Source organism: Orcinus orca, chromosome 16 (genome assembly GCF_937001465.1).
Source record: "Orcinus orca chromosome 16, mOrcOrc1.1, whole genome shotgun sequence".
Classification (NCBI taxonomy): Eukaryota; Metazoa; Chordata; class Mammalia; order Artiodactyla; family Delphinidae; genus Orcinus; species Orcinus orca.
In genome coordinates, this window is record NC_064574.1 from 78041834 (window position 1) to 78054890 (window position 13057).

The following is a 13057-nucleotide window of genomic DNA, read 5'->3' on the forward strand; positions in this document are numbered from 1 at the left end:
GCTAGACTTCAGGGAAAAAACCAGAACCCACTTTATAGGACTGTTGAAAACTAAATTAAATTAAAATTAAATATGCTAACAGCTTAGGAGAGTAGCCATCACATGTTAGAATTCAGCAAATGTTAGCTTTATTATTCCCCATCCAGGGCTTCCCATGTCTGGAGGGGATGTCCTGACAGTCTGTCTGCGCCTGGGAGCTGGGGCCCCCGGATACAGAAGCCACACCCAGGCTCCCTCGGGTCCGGTGTGGTGGCAGCTCAAGCACTCTTGGGGGCATCAGCTTGGTGGCTTCAGAACAGACTAGACGGTACCCACACATACCTGTGAAAATTCGCTCATCGAACATCCTGGGGAGAGAGGAGAGATGGGCATGAGAGGGGAGCCGGCCTCCAGGTCCCCTCAGTGACGGTCACTCAAGTCCCACATGCATGGCTGCAGAACTGGGCACCGGGCTGGCCTCACATGGGGGCAGAAGAGGGCACGGTCCGGAACAGCCAGATACCCCCAAACAACCAGACATCCCGAACCATTTCTCCACAGCCAGGGAAGGCACTGGCCAGCCCCTGTGGGGGTCCCGGAGGGTCCAACCTATTCATCTCAACAGCCCAGGGTGGGGGGCGGGGCTTCCTCCGGCCCTGAGCTCTCCTCGGCCACAGCTGGCAGATAACTCACACCCCTTCCCCACCGGGGCTCCGCAACCTTTACCCACCACCCCCTGTGTCTCAGCGACAGGCAAGGGGTAGGCCCTGCTCCCAGGAAGCTCTGTCGGTGGCACGAGCCAGGAGCGTTCCAGATCACAGCCTCACAGCGTGACGTGTGGGACCCCTCCGGTTTGTCTCAGAAGCCAAGGGGACCCAAGCAGGGAGGGGGTCAGGAAAGACTTCACGGAGTTGGGGATGGCGAGCCCAGGTGGGAGGGCTGAGAGGTTGTCCAGGTAAAGGCACAGGGAGGGCTGGCAGCTCCATCTGGCCGGCTGGAGGCGTCCTGTGGGAGGTGACCAGCCTTCCGTGCTGTGCCCAGGCATGTGGTCTCTACACCGTGGGCTACGGGGAGCCCCCAGGGCGCATGGCACCCTCAGATCACTCCATCACCACACAGAGGATGGCTTGGAGGGGGGATGGCTAGGGGCCCAGGGGCCATTTGGGGACTCCTGAGTCATCCTGATAAGACACCTGGAGTTCTTATTCCTGGAAAACGAGGATGGAGTAAAGGTCAGCGAGGGAGCTGGGATCACCTGGCTGCCTACCTGCAGGGCTGCTGTTCTTTCTGCTCTGCTCCCAGACCCCACCAGGGTGGCTCCCAGCGGGCTGGGGAGCCTCAGGCAGCTGGTCTGGGGGGCCTGCAGCAGAGCCTGCGTGCCATGGAGCGGCTGGACAAGGGGACAGGGCTTTGGCCCCTAAACTGGCACCCCCAGAGGCGACATGGGACAAATGAAGTCCCGCTTGTCTGAGTCCAAATACAAGGGGGCCGACAGTGCCCAAGCCGGGCCCAGAGGGAAATTCAAACAGAGGCGAAAAGGTCAGTGACAGAAGGTAGAGCGTGTGGGTTACCAGGGCGGTGAGACCCCAGGCACGGCATCCTGTTCTTATTCTGAGAGGCGCAAGCTTCCCCCACTGTTCCTGGAGGTTCATGCTCGTCTGGGTCCCCCAAGGCCGAGAAGCGGCCACAGGGAATAATTCTGGAGAGAACTGGCTTCCACTCTGAGGCACGCTTCCTCAGCTCCACCCAGTGACGGGGAGGCTCCCTGCATTAACAGCAGGTTTTATTATTTATGGTTATATTTACTTATCAGGGAGCACAAGGGAGGGGGTGTGACACCTTGGCCTGCAGTTCCTAGTGGAGTTGGTGGGCGGGGAGCGGGGAGACGGATGACAGGGAGAAAGTCTGATCTGACGTGGCTCCGATGCTGTGACAGACGCCCTCATGGGCTGCCCGGCCTGGAAGGCCCACCTGATGAGCACTGAACAAGGGTCGCTGTTGCACACTGCAGAGTTCTAGGACCCCCTCCAGACACTTTTCCCTCTGAAGTCCTCCCTTAGGTAGAACCGACACACGTGAACTCAGAGCCTCTCGCTCTGGGCTTGTGTCCTGGTAGAAACCGGGCATTTAGGGGTCAGGGCTGGGCATGACTGGGGACCCAGGGGCCAGGAAGCCCCCTTCCACTAATAACAAGACCCACAGGCTTTGTCGAGGGGCTTCTCCCTTTTGTCAGGAGAGCACCCTGACCTCCCCCGCACTGCAGACACCTGGGCTGGGGTGGCAACTCCCCCTCCTGGCTGCTTCCTAAGCTCTCTGTTCTCTGACTCCCTTCTGCTAGGACGATCGCAGATGTGATCTCAAATGTCTCCCTGACGAGGCTGGGATGTGCAACAGTGAAAATGCACTGGGGCTCAGAAAGGAGCAGCCTCTGTTCTAAGCACCTGGCTCACGTCCATGTCGTCTCCCATCAGCACTGTGGGGCCTGAACAATCATTAGCCGCATTTTATTTTATTTTATTCTCTAGCCACACGGTGCAGCATGTGGGATCTTAATTACCCCACCAGGGATCGAACCCATGCCCCCTGCAGTGGCAGCGCAGAGCCCTAACCACTGGACCGCCAGGGAATTTGCCTCATTAGCCCCATTTTATAGACGAGGAAAGTAAAGCAGAGCAGTTAAGTAACTTGCCCAAGGACACACAGCTGGAAAACGGTAGGGCCAGGATTTGAACCCGGGTTGTCAGCACTGATTAACTACTTCTCTATACGTGAAGGAGATGAGGTCAAGGGAGAAGACTCGCGTTTATTGAGCATCTATTTCATGCCAGGTATGTTATGTCTACCTCCTCATACTATGTTGAGAAAAACCTGAGGAATAGGGCATCATTGTCCCTATTTTTACAAATCAGGAAACTGAGGCTCAGAAGAGAAGCGCTAGCCAAGGTTTTCACGTGCTGTGTGGCTTCAAGCCCAGTCGGCCTGACGCCAAGCCTCCTCCTCCAGGAAGCCCCACAGGCTTGCTGCTCAGATGCCATCGAGTCTACACCTGGAAACATGCTGTTTGATGCTCCCAGGACTCATCACAGGAGTGACCACCCCCCATGACTCGCGGTAGCCCCTGGGGGCAGATGGGGACTGTGCCTGCTGTTTCGTGAAGTCCTCAGTAGAGCTCAGTGAAGGGCTGGGCCTGCAGGAGGCGCCTGGCAAATACTAGTGAAGGGTTAAACGACCTACAGTTTGGATAGAGGGAGATGAAGGTCAGCCACAGTGAGGACTCAAACACCACGGCCAGGAATGTAAGGGGTCACTGGGATGCCCTTGCTGCTTTCTGCTCTCCTAGCCTCCTCCCTTGCTACCAGGAGTCAACTGAAGGAAAAGGACTTAGGCAGCAGCAAGAGAGACTTAAGCTAGACAACAGGAGGCACTACCTGACAGAAGGCCGAATGATTTTGTTTTTGGCCCCGCCACGCCACTCGGTTTGCGGGATGTTAGTTCCCCAGGCAGGGATCGAACCCAGGCCCTCAGCAATGGAAGTGCAGAGTCCTAACCACTGGACCGCCAGGGAATTCCCTCGAATGATTTCAAATCCACCTCCAGAATGATTTATCAAGTGGGACCCCTGGTAGAGGTTGAGAGGGAACAGAGGTGGCTCAGATGTGGTCCCACTGCCGCCAGTGATCAGGGTGATGGGGGGCTGGTGGGGACGCGGATGGGGGGAAGAAGCCATCTGCTGCGGAAGGGGGAAATTCTTTCCGACTGAGGACAGGGGAGGGCTTCTAGACAGAATAGTGAGCCTTGAAAGACAGGACAGGTGGGAAGGAGGGCGGGGAGCAGCTCCAGGCAAAGGAAAGGGCTTCAGTGATGGCTGGAGGCACGTGAGGAGGCAGGAGTTCAGAGAAACAGGAGGGAAGGCGGAGCAGCACTAAGGCGGGCACGGTGGCTGCTGACGGGCTGGACTGTGGTACCCTGGGAGCCGCTACACCGGGGCTCACGGAGAGTGGGGGAGTGGGGAAGGGTTCTGAGCAGGCGTGCCCCACAGTCAGAGCTGACTCTCAGAGTCACCTCCCTCGGTGGCAGTGAGACGCCCGCCCAGCTCCCTGGCCACTCTCAGCCTCCTCTGCTGGCGGCCCCAGCCTCTAACGTGGGGATCCCAGAGTCCATCTGAGTCCTCTCCACCTTTTCTCTTTTCTTTCTTTCTTTCTTTTTTTGTTTTTGGCCACGCTGCATGGCTTGTGGGATCTTAGTTCCCTGACCAGGAATTGAACCCAGGCCCTCAGCAGGCAAGAGTGGAGTCCTAACCACTGGACCGCCGGGGAATTGCCCCTCTCTTCTCTATTTCTCTCCTGCCCGTGATCCCTTCCTGGCCCACGCTGCCAACTCTCAGATTTTCATCTCTAACTCCCAGACCTCCCTCACGAGCTTCTGACCTCTCAGCTGGGCTTCTGAAAATTCCATCTCCTGATCTCCTCCAAGGTGAACTCACTCAGAAACATGGGGGTGACCCTTCCTCCCCACTCCCCTCCCCACCTGCACGGTCCACTCACCAGCACACCCCGTCACCGCTCAGATTCCATCCCCAACCCAGCCGCTCTCTCCCTGTGCCCACCACGCTGGCCTGGCCCACGGCTGCAGCAGCCTCCTCGCCAGTCTCCTGCTTCTGCTCTCTAGAGTCCGTTCTCCCCCAGCAGCCAGGGGGCCGGGCAGACCCCAGCTCTGGCATCCAGCAACCCTGCAGAGGTCCTTCCCAAGGCTCAGAACAACTCCACGCTCTCAGGGTCAATCCCCACCCTCTTGCACCCCAGCCGTCTGGGCTGCTCACTGAGGTCAATTCTTCTGCCCAGACACTGCCCAGCTGGGTGCAGGTGGCCCTTCTCAACCTCCCAGCTCTGGCTTAACCAATGGGACCTTGTCTCAGAGGCCCCCGGGCCACCCTAAACAGGTCTCCTCCTCACCCACCCACCATTTTTCTCTCTCCTATTACCCTGTTTATTTCCTAAGCTCTAACAAGTTAGATGGCCTGAGTCCAAATTTGGACAAGCACTTTCATCCATCCATCCTTTTATTCCACAGATATGGACTGGCATCTCCTGCATGCCAGGGACTGCTGTGGGCGCTGGGGATTCAGCCACGAGCCACACCGTCCCTGCTTACAGTCTAGGGCAACAAACAATCAAGCAGGCGCGTGGGCGCGTGCACACGCTGGGAGCCACGCCCTCAGCGGGCTCCCAGAATGGATGCCTGGGAAGGGCCCGACGCAGGCAGTACTGCTGGAGGCAGGGGGCTGGACGGCATGGCCTCTGGCCCCCTCCCTCTCTAACTATTTAGGAGGAAGCAATCCCAGGAAGCCTGGCATTGCCTGGGGATGCCCGCTCGCTGGTGAGTCCGGCCAGCTGTGAGGACAAAGCCCCCTGTGGGAGTTGGGAGACAAGCCTGGGGGGTGGGTGGCAGCAGGCCGGGGGGAAGGGGCTGCAGTTCCAGAGTCCATAGTGCTCTGCCTTCTCCCGCCCACCCGCACCTGCACCAGGGAAACTGGCCACCTGGGAAGACAGGAAAGGTGGACAAACTACCAGCAGGCAGGGTAGTCCGATGGGAGGTGCAGAAAGGGAGAGGCTGGCCCAGCCCCACCTGAGCTCAGGTGGGCTCCTCTCTGAAGGGAGGTAAGTACAAAGGCCTCAGGTCTTCTTCAGTGGCAGGAAAACACCTCTGAGAGCTTAGCCAGCGCCTACTCGGGTCAGGCACTGTGCCTCCATTTCTCCATTCAATACTCAAAAGAGGCCAGAAGGAGGCGGCCACGCAGCTGTCAGGCTACAGAACCCCTTCGCTCCGCTCCTGACCCCTGTTGCCTCCCCAGGGCCTGCCTCGTGCCTGCCGTCGCCCTCTTGCCCAGCCCTGCCCCCCTGCACCCCACCCCCTACCTCTTAATGACAAAGTGGATGCTGTGTCGCTCCTCCAGGATCCGCTTCAGCTTGGGGACCCCGTAGGTGCAGGGGCGCTTGAAGGGGATCTTGTCCGGGATGCCCACGATCTCCACAGCCTCCGGGTCGCAGGCGATCTTCCTGTAGGGGACGGGGACCATGTGGTCCAGGCCCAGGGCTTCCGCTGGAAGGGCAACGGCAAGGCTGAACGCGGGATGGAGGCTGCGGGACATGCAGGGCCCCAGGGCCTGGTCATCACCACCTCCCACCTCCCAGGCACCACTCTGGCCACTCAGCAGCCAGAGGGATCCTCCTGAAACACCAAATACATCACTACTCTCTTAAAAAAGGCCCATAGGCTCCCCTCCCACTCAGCGATGGCCGAAGTCCTACAAGGCCCTACGTGACCAGGACCCCATCACCTCTGGCCTTATCTTTCACCCCTCTACTTGCTCACCCCGGTCTCTCTGGCCTCCCTGGTGCTTCCCTAACACGCCAAGCGCGCACTCATCCCAGGGCCTTTGCACCTGCTCTTCTGTCTACTCAGACACTCTTCTTCCAGATCACCATACCCTTCCCTCCCTCCCTCTCTCCATTCAAGCATCTGCTCAAATGTCACTTCACCAGCCTAAAACAGCCCCCTCCATCCCTCCCTAGCCCACCCTGCTTTGTTTTTCATCCCACATTTATCATAATCTGACGTTACAAACATATTCACTGTGCGTTGGTTCACTGTCTGGAACCTAAATAGGGCAGGACACGTAGCAGCTGCTTCCTGCATATTTGGGAGTGAATGAGCGGCTGAGGGAAGCTTCCAGGCTGGAGGTGGACTCTTGGCAGGATGCTCCCAGTTGTACAGGTGTGCCCTTTCCTCCAGGGAGGGGCCCAGCACTCTGCTCACTCGTCAGTGACAGGAGACACCGCTGGAAGCCGACAGCTTTGTCAACAGCAGTGTAGACAGAACCCGAGCTCAGGAAGTGGTTACTTGCTCTTTTCCTCCAAACCATTAGGTGCAGTCCTGTGCCATTTCAGTCACTCATACACCCCAGCTCCTCCTTTTCATTCATTCACTCACCAAATACTTCTTGAGCACCTACTATGTGCTTGATGGTACTTTCATGGGGCCCCAAGGCCTGGGAGGCGAGCTGAGCTGGGTGTCCCCTTCACTCCTGCCTCTCCCAAGGGTCACTCCAACCTGTCCCAAGGGTTCCACGTCTCCTCACTGTTCCTCAGGCCCCTCCCCGTCCTGGCCTGGCTCCTCGGGCCACACCAGGATGTGTCTGTGTTCTGACAAGGCCAGCCCACAGCCGGACCCCTGCAGTCATGCCAGGACCGGGGCAGGGCAGAGTCGCCTGCCTGTGGCCCTCCCTGGGGCACCGCCAAGATTGCTTTTCTGTTGATGCGGCCCAGGCCTGCGCTGGAGGCTTTGGCAGCCAGGTCTCACTGTGAAGTCACACTTAGCTCATCGTCTAATTAAACCCTCACCATCTCAGCAGCCGTCAAACCGTCTCTTCCCCCGAACCCCAGCGTCACCAGCCACCCCCCAGCCCCAGCACTTGAGCGACGGGCTCTTGGCTTCTTCGAGTCTACGTGAATCCACCTCCCCTCGGGTTCATCTGACTTGCTAGGCCTGTCTTTTCAGCCCAGGGCACAAAAGCTCCAGCCCGCGCAGCCTCCAGCTGCTGCCCACCTGGAAGAGGAGGATGGAGCCGCCATGCACAACCCTTAGACCCTGGTGTAATCTCAACCCCCCCCCCGGGTGACAGAGACACTGCGGCTTCCTCAAGGCTGGGGCTCCCCCCATGTCTTTTCTGTTTCTTTTTCCCCCCTCTGCACCCCCAGCAACATCGCGGGCCCACTTGGCCCGGAGCTGGTAGCTGAAAGGGCGAACCAGGAGCAGGACCTGCTCGTCCTGGATCTGCAGGACTGTTCAGGCTGCCAAACATCCCCAGCCCTGCCACAGGAACCCCCAGTACTCATGGGGGCGGGGCGGCGGGCAGCAGCTTCTCCCCAGGGCAGCGGAAGGGACAGCTCAGAGGGAGCTCTGGCCTGAGGAGGGGCAAGGTCTCAACCACCCCAAGCCCGACACTCCTCCTTGGATTTGGCCATGGTGGTGGGCCCAAGTGCCGACCTCTAGGAAAGGCTCAACATTCTGGAAACATCCAGCACGCACGACAGACTGGAAGACTGGCAGCTGCCATGCCCGCAGCGGTGGGGCAGAACCCACCCAATGTGGACAGAGCCAGCCCTCCCCAGCTCCCCTCTCCCTACTCCCCGCCCTGCTCACACCTGTCTAGGGAGGGAGGGGAGAAACTTGGGTACAGACAGCCCCCTGCAGTATGGGGCCTCGCTCAGCCCCACCCCAACCAGAATGGCCCAGCCCACCGAGCCCACGTGACCAAGCCTCCCAGGCCCCAGGGTGGATCAAAGAACACCTCCTCCATGAAGCCTCCCCTGACTCCCCAGGCCTATCGAGAAACCTCACCTTTCTCTGAGCCGTCCTCCCCTTCTGAGGGCCCCCACCCCTGCACGTTACTACATACTCGAACGTACTACCGTGCACCACTGCGTGTACTGCAGACCCACCTTCAGCCACTTGCTGAAGCACCTTGAGACCAGAGTTGGTCTGAGTGCCTGGCACAAGGTAGGGGGCTCAAAACGCGATTAGAGGGACTTCCCTGGTGGCGCAGTGGTTAAGAATCTGCCTGCCAATGCAGGGGACACGGGTTCGAGCCCTGGTCCGGGAAGATCCCACATGCCGCGGAGCAACTAAGCCTGTGTGCCACAACTACTGAGCCTGCGCTCTAGAGCCCGCGAGCCACAACTACTGAGCCCACGTGCCACAACTACTGAAGCCCGTGTGCCTAGAGCCTGTGCTCCGCAACAAGAGAAGCCACAACAGTGAGAAGTCCGCGCACCGCAAGGAAGAGTAGCCCCCGCTCGCCGCAACTAGAGAAAGCCCACGTGCAGCAACGAAGACCCAAGGCAGCCAAAACTAAATAAATTAAAAATAAAGTTAAAGAAAGAAGACCCAATGCAGCCAAAAATAAATTAATTAATTAAAAAAAAAAACCAAAAACGCAATTAGAGGGTTGGAAACATCCCCCACTCCTGGGAGGGGACAGGGGCTGGAGGCTGAGCTCATCACCAATGGCCAACGGTTAAATCAATCACACCCACTTAATGCAACCTCTGTAAAAACTCTAACCGAAGGGGTTCAGAGAGCTTCCACGTGCCAGGAGGCTGGTGCACCCTAGGCTCCATGGGGACAGAAGCCCCTGTGCTCAAGACCCTTCCGGACCTTTCACCATGTACCTCTTCATCTGTACCCTTTGTAATAAACAGGTCAAGAGAAGCAAAGTGTTTCCTCCCTCAGTTCTGTGAGCCATTATGGAAAACTGCCAAACCCGCGGAGGAGGGTCCTGGGAACCATACGGGTGTGCAGCCAAATTGGATGGAAGTGTGGGTACCCTGGGGACCCACTACCTGTGACTGGCATCTGAAGTGGGGTGCTGCCTTGGGGCACTGAGCCCTTCACCTGGGGAGGCACCTGTGTAACTCCGGGGAGTTAGGGTCAGAATTGAATCGAGTTGTAGGGCCCCCAGCTGGTGGCCACAGAGAACTGGAGGGCTGCGTGGCGTGGAAAACCCACACTCCTGCTGTCAGAAGTGTTGTTGAGTAGAGAGAGAGGCTTTTTCGTAGCCAAGCAGGAGGGGAGGGGGGGCAGGGAGGGCAGTGAAGCCCTACCCCGGCACGTCTGGTCTGCTCATGGTGAGAAAGCCAATGTTAGGCAGGGAGACTGGCCATCTGCAGGGCATCCAGCGAGTGTCCGTGGACTCCCAGGGCAGTGCTCTCCCCTGACCCGCACATGTAGGCGGCCCGGGACCCTCCTCTCTGTCCCTGCAGCTCTGGGTGGTGCCCCTCCCCCCAGCCCCCTCCCTTGGTCCCATCGTGCAGAGGGGCTGCCCCAGAGAGGGGCTGCGCGATTCAAGTGGGGTTCAATGACATCACGCCTGCGTGATGAGTGATCTGTGGGTACCTGCGTCATCTCCGCGGTGACTGAGAGCCACCCACCCCGGCCAGAGCCACGCTGCGTCTGACCATTGAGCGGGGCTTATAGACGGAGCGCAACAGAGGCTGAGCGAATAAGTGAGAGTGAGCGAGGACTGCTGAGGGGACAAAGGAGACCAGGTGTAGGAGGGCACTCGGGGGTCCCAGGACCCAGAGCGGGAAGGGCTTACAGGTCCATCTGGTCCAGCCCCTGCCGTCTAGCCAACGAGTGGCCACACTTTGCACTTGGCTGAAGCTCTACCACGTGGAGGGCACCCCTGCCCCGGTTACCACCTGTGTCTGCTGCCCACAGTGCAGTGAGCCGACACGTGCTCTGAGCTCGGCTCTGTCCTGGGTGCTGGGGGCACAGAGGGGCCGGTGCTGTCCTGGCTTTCACGGGGACAGATACAGACAAGGCGCATCAAGTGTGCGACATGGAACAGAGAGGAAACCATCAGAGCTTTAAGAGCTGAGTCTTGATGAACAGGTAGGAGTCTGCCCGCAATACGTGCAAAGGGCACGCTGGGCAGGGGGCACGGCACGGGCAAAGGTGAGGAGGCAGGAGACAGGGTGGTGCGTGGGGGACTTGCAGGCACAAGAGGCCAACAGCCGTTTTCCCGGATGGTCGCCACCGCCCCCCCAAGCGGCCCGCCTCCCACAGGTGAGCCAAGGTCTGGGGCTTTGCCATCAGTCCCGCCCCCTGGAGAATCTGGAAGGGAAATATTGACACAACCACCCCCTACCCAGACAGGAGATGACATTTGCGTTGACGGCGCATGATGCCAGCATATGGCTGCCACCGTCATGCTGGGGAACACGAGTGACTGCCACACAATGAGATGCTCAGTGCGCTGCTGGGGCCACACCACGGGCCGCGCTGCCCACTCACCATATCTGCTGTTAAACAGGATCTGCACACACTCCCGGAGCGTGTTGATGTCCTCGGTTTCTTTTATGAAGGCGTCCCACTTCTCTATCAAAACACAGGAGGTACAAGTGAGGGTCGGAGCAGGGACCCCATGGCTTGGCTGCCTCTTGCCTCTCTGTCCACCCCCACGGCAGCAGATATTGTGCAGGCTCAGCCAGTCCATCCAGTCCATCCTGGGCCTCTCCTGAGTCTTGACCTTGAAAACCTAACCCTCATGCCTTGTGCACCCGGGGTCTCACCCAGCTTTGGCCCTGTTGGAGTCCCTCGAACCCTCAGCCCTGCTGGCCTCTCCCATAAAACCAAAGCCTCTGCTTCAATTTAATATTAATAACTAGAGCGATCATTTGGTTCATTAAAATTATAAAAGGAACATCTTTAATTTATTACGTACTTATCTGTGCTAAGCACTTAATATGTATAATATCCTAGTTAATCCCTCAGGACAATGTGCGGAAATAGATATTATTCCCATTTTGCAGGTGGGAAAACTGAGGCTCAGAGAGGCTGAGTAACTTGCCTGAGATCACCCAGCTAGTATCTGGTGAGATCCTATCTCTGCTTTTTATCTCTTGCCCACCACGGCCTCCCACAATGCCGTTCTGCCTGGACATCCAGGTCCCCTCCCTGCCTGGGATGCAGCTTGTTTGTGGCAGTGGTGGTCTCCATTCTGATCCCAGGAAACTAGGTTTCTTAAAGAACCTTTCACTGAAGGTGAGGCTGAGACCTCCACAAGGCAAAGTTGCTGGAAAGTCTCACTACATCCCTTTTTGGTACAAATGAATCCCAAACCTTCTGGTTCTCTGTTCTGTGTGGTACTTTTAAAATCTGTCTACATATTTTTTTGACCCTTGTTCCTTCATGAGGTGGAGTTTAATTCCTCTCTCTCCCTTGGGTATGAACTGGACCAAGTTCCTGACTTCTAATGGGTAGGATATGGCAGAAGTGACAGTGATTTCTGAGGCTGGGTCATAAAAGACGTGGTTCCTTCCTTACTCTCTCTCACATCACTAGCTCCAAGAAACCAGTCGCCACGTTTTGAGGACACTTACGCAGCCCTGAATAGGTATCCTGCCAACAGCCACATGCGTGAGCTGGAAGTGGATCCTCCAGCCCCAATCGAGCTTTCAGATGATCACAGCCCCAGCTGACATCCTGAGAATTCTGAGCCAGGACCACCCAGCTAAGCTGCTCCCGAATTCTCACCCACAGAAACCGTAAGGTATAAATGCTTGTCATTTTAAGCTACGTTTGGGGGCAATTTGGCACGCAGCAATATGTAACTATTATATATTGGCTTCACTCTGGTTTCACTCACAAGTCCCTTGTGCGGTGCCGTTCCTCCTTTCTCTCACAAAGACCCAGTGGACACACATCCATTTCAGTAATAAGCACCACCCCAGTCCTGGATCCCCACTCTGGTCAGGGTGCTGCCACGGGCACTGTCCTACCTGACTTGTCATGGACGATGGAGAAGAGGATGCGCTTAGAGGCATGGACGTTCTGAATGAGAGGACCGCCAGGCCCAGTGGGCTTCTGTCCTGGACAAGGGAGCGGAAAGGTACAGGTTCCAGGTGGGCCCCAAGAGGGGTTCCCCAGATCTGGCCTGAGTGCGTGGGCTGGGGCTCTGGGGTAACAGTCTCCCCCACCAGGGAGAACCCAGGACTGAGCCGTGTGATCATGAACTCAAGGCAAGTTCCCTGACCAGAGGCCCGAGACATCCTTTAGCAGAGTGTGCTCCCCGAATGGCAGATCGGGGGGGGCAGGACGTCCCAGGTCACATTTTACAGATGGGGACACTTGTTTCAGGCATGTAAGTCCCATCCCCCTGCTCAGCCCTCATGGCTGTGGTGGGGAGGGGGTGTCCTTTTTTCTCCTTCTCATAATAACAATAACAGTTAAGTATAACTTATAAGCACCTACTCTGTGCCAAGCACTGGACTCGGTGCTCTAATACAGAGGTTCTCAAACTTGAGCACCCATCGGAAACACTTGGTGGACGCGTCAGTTTGCAGGCAGCTGGGGCTCACCCCGCCCCCAAAGTGCCAGATTCAGCAGGGCTGTGGCTGGGCCTGAGAATGTGCATTTCTAACGTGCTCTGTCATTTCATCATGATAACAGCCCAGCGAGACAGGTACTATTGGCATCTCCATTTTACGGATGAGGAAACTGAGGCTCAAAGAGGTAG

General features: G+C 57.5%; 1 protein-coding gene across 9 annotated transcripts in view; it reads right to left on the bottom strand.

Annotated features, from left to right (window-relative positions):
- Positions 1 to 13057, bottom strand: part of GTF2IRD1 (GTF2I repeat domain containing 1) — a 112673-nt gene that overhangs the window by 55204 nt on the left and 44412 nt on the right. For 8 of the 9 annotated variants that reach the window (XM_049699855.1, XM_049699860.1, XM_049699859.1 and 5 more), the window contains 4 exons: positions 12321 to 12410; positions 10834 to 10917; positions 5895 to 6078; positions 322 to 347 (listed from right to left, as the gene is read on the bottom strand). In XM_049699855.1, coding sequence (XP_049555812.1) covers positions 322 to 347; positions 5895 to 6078; positions 10834 to 10917; positions 12321 to 12410 — 384 coding nt within the window. The remainder of the gene's footprint in view (positions 1 to 321; positions 348 to 5894; positions 6079 to 10833; positions 10918 to 12320; positions 12411 to 13057) is intronic. The other variant, XM_049699858.1, reaches the window with a different exon arrangement.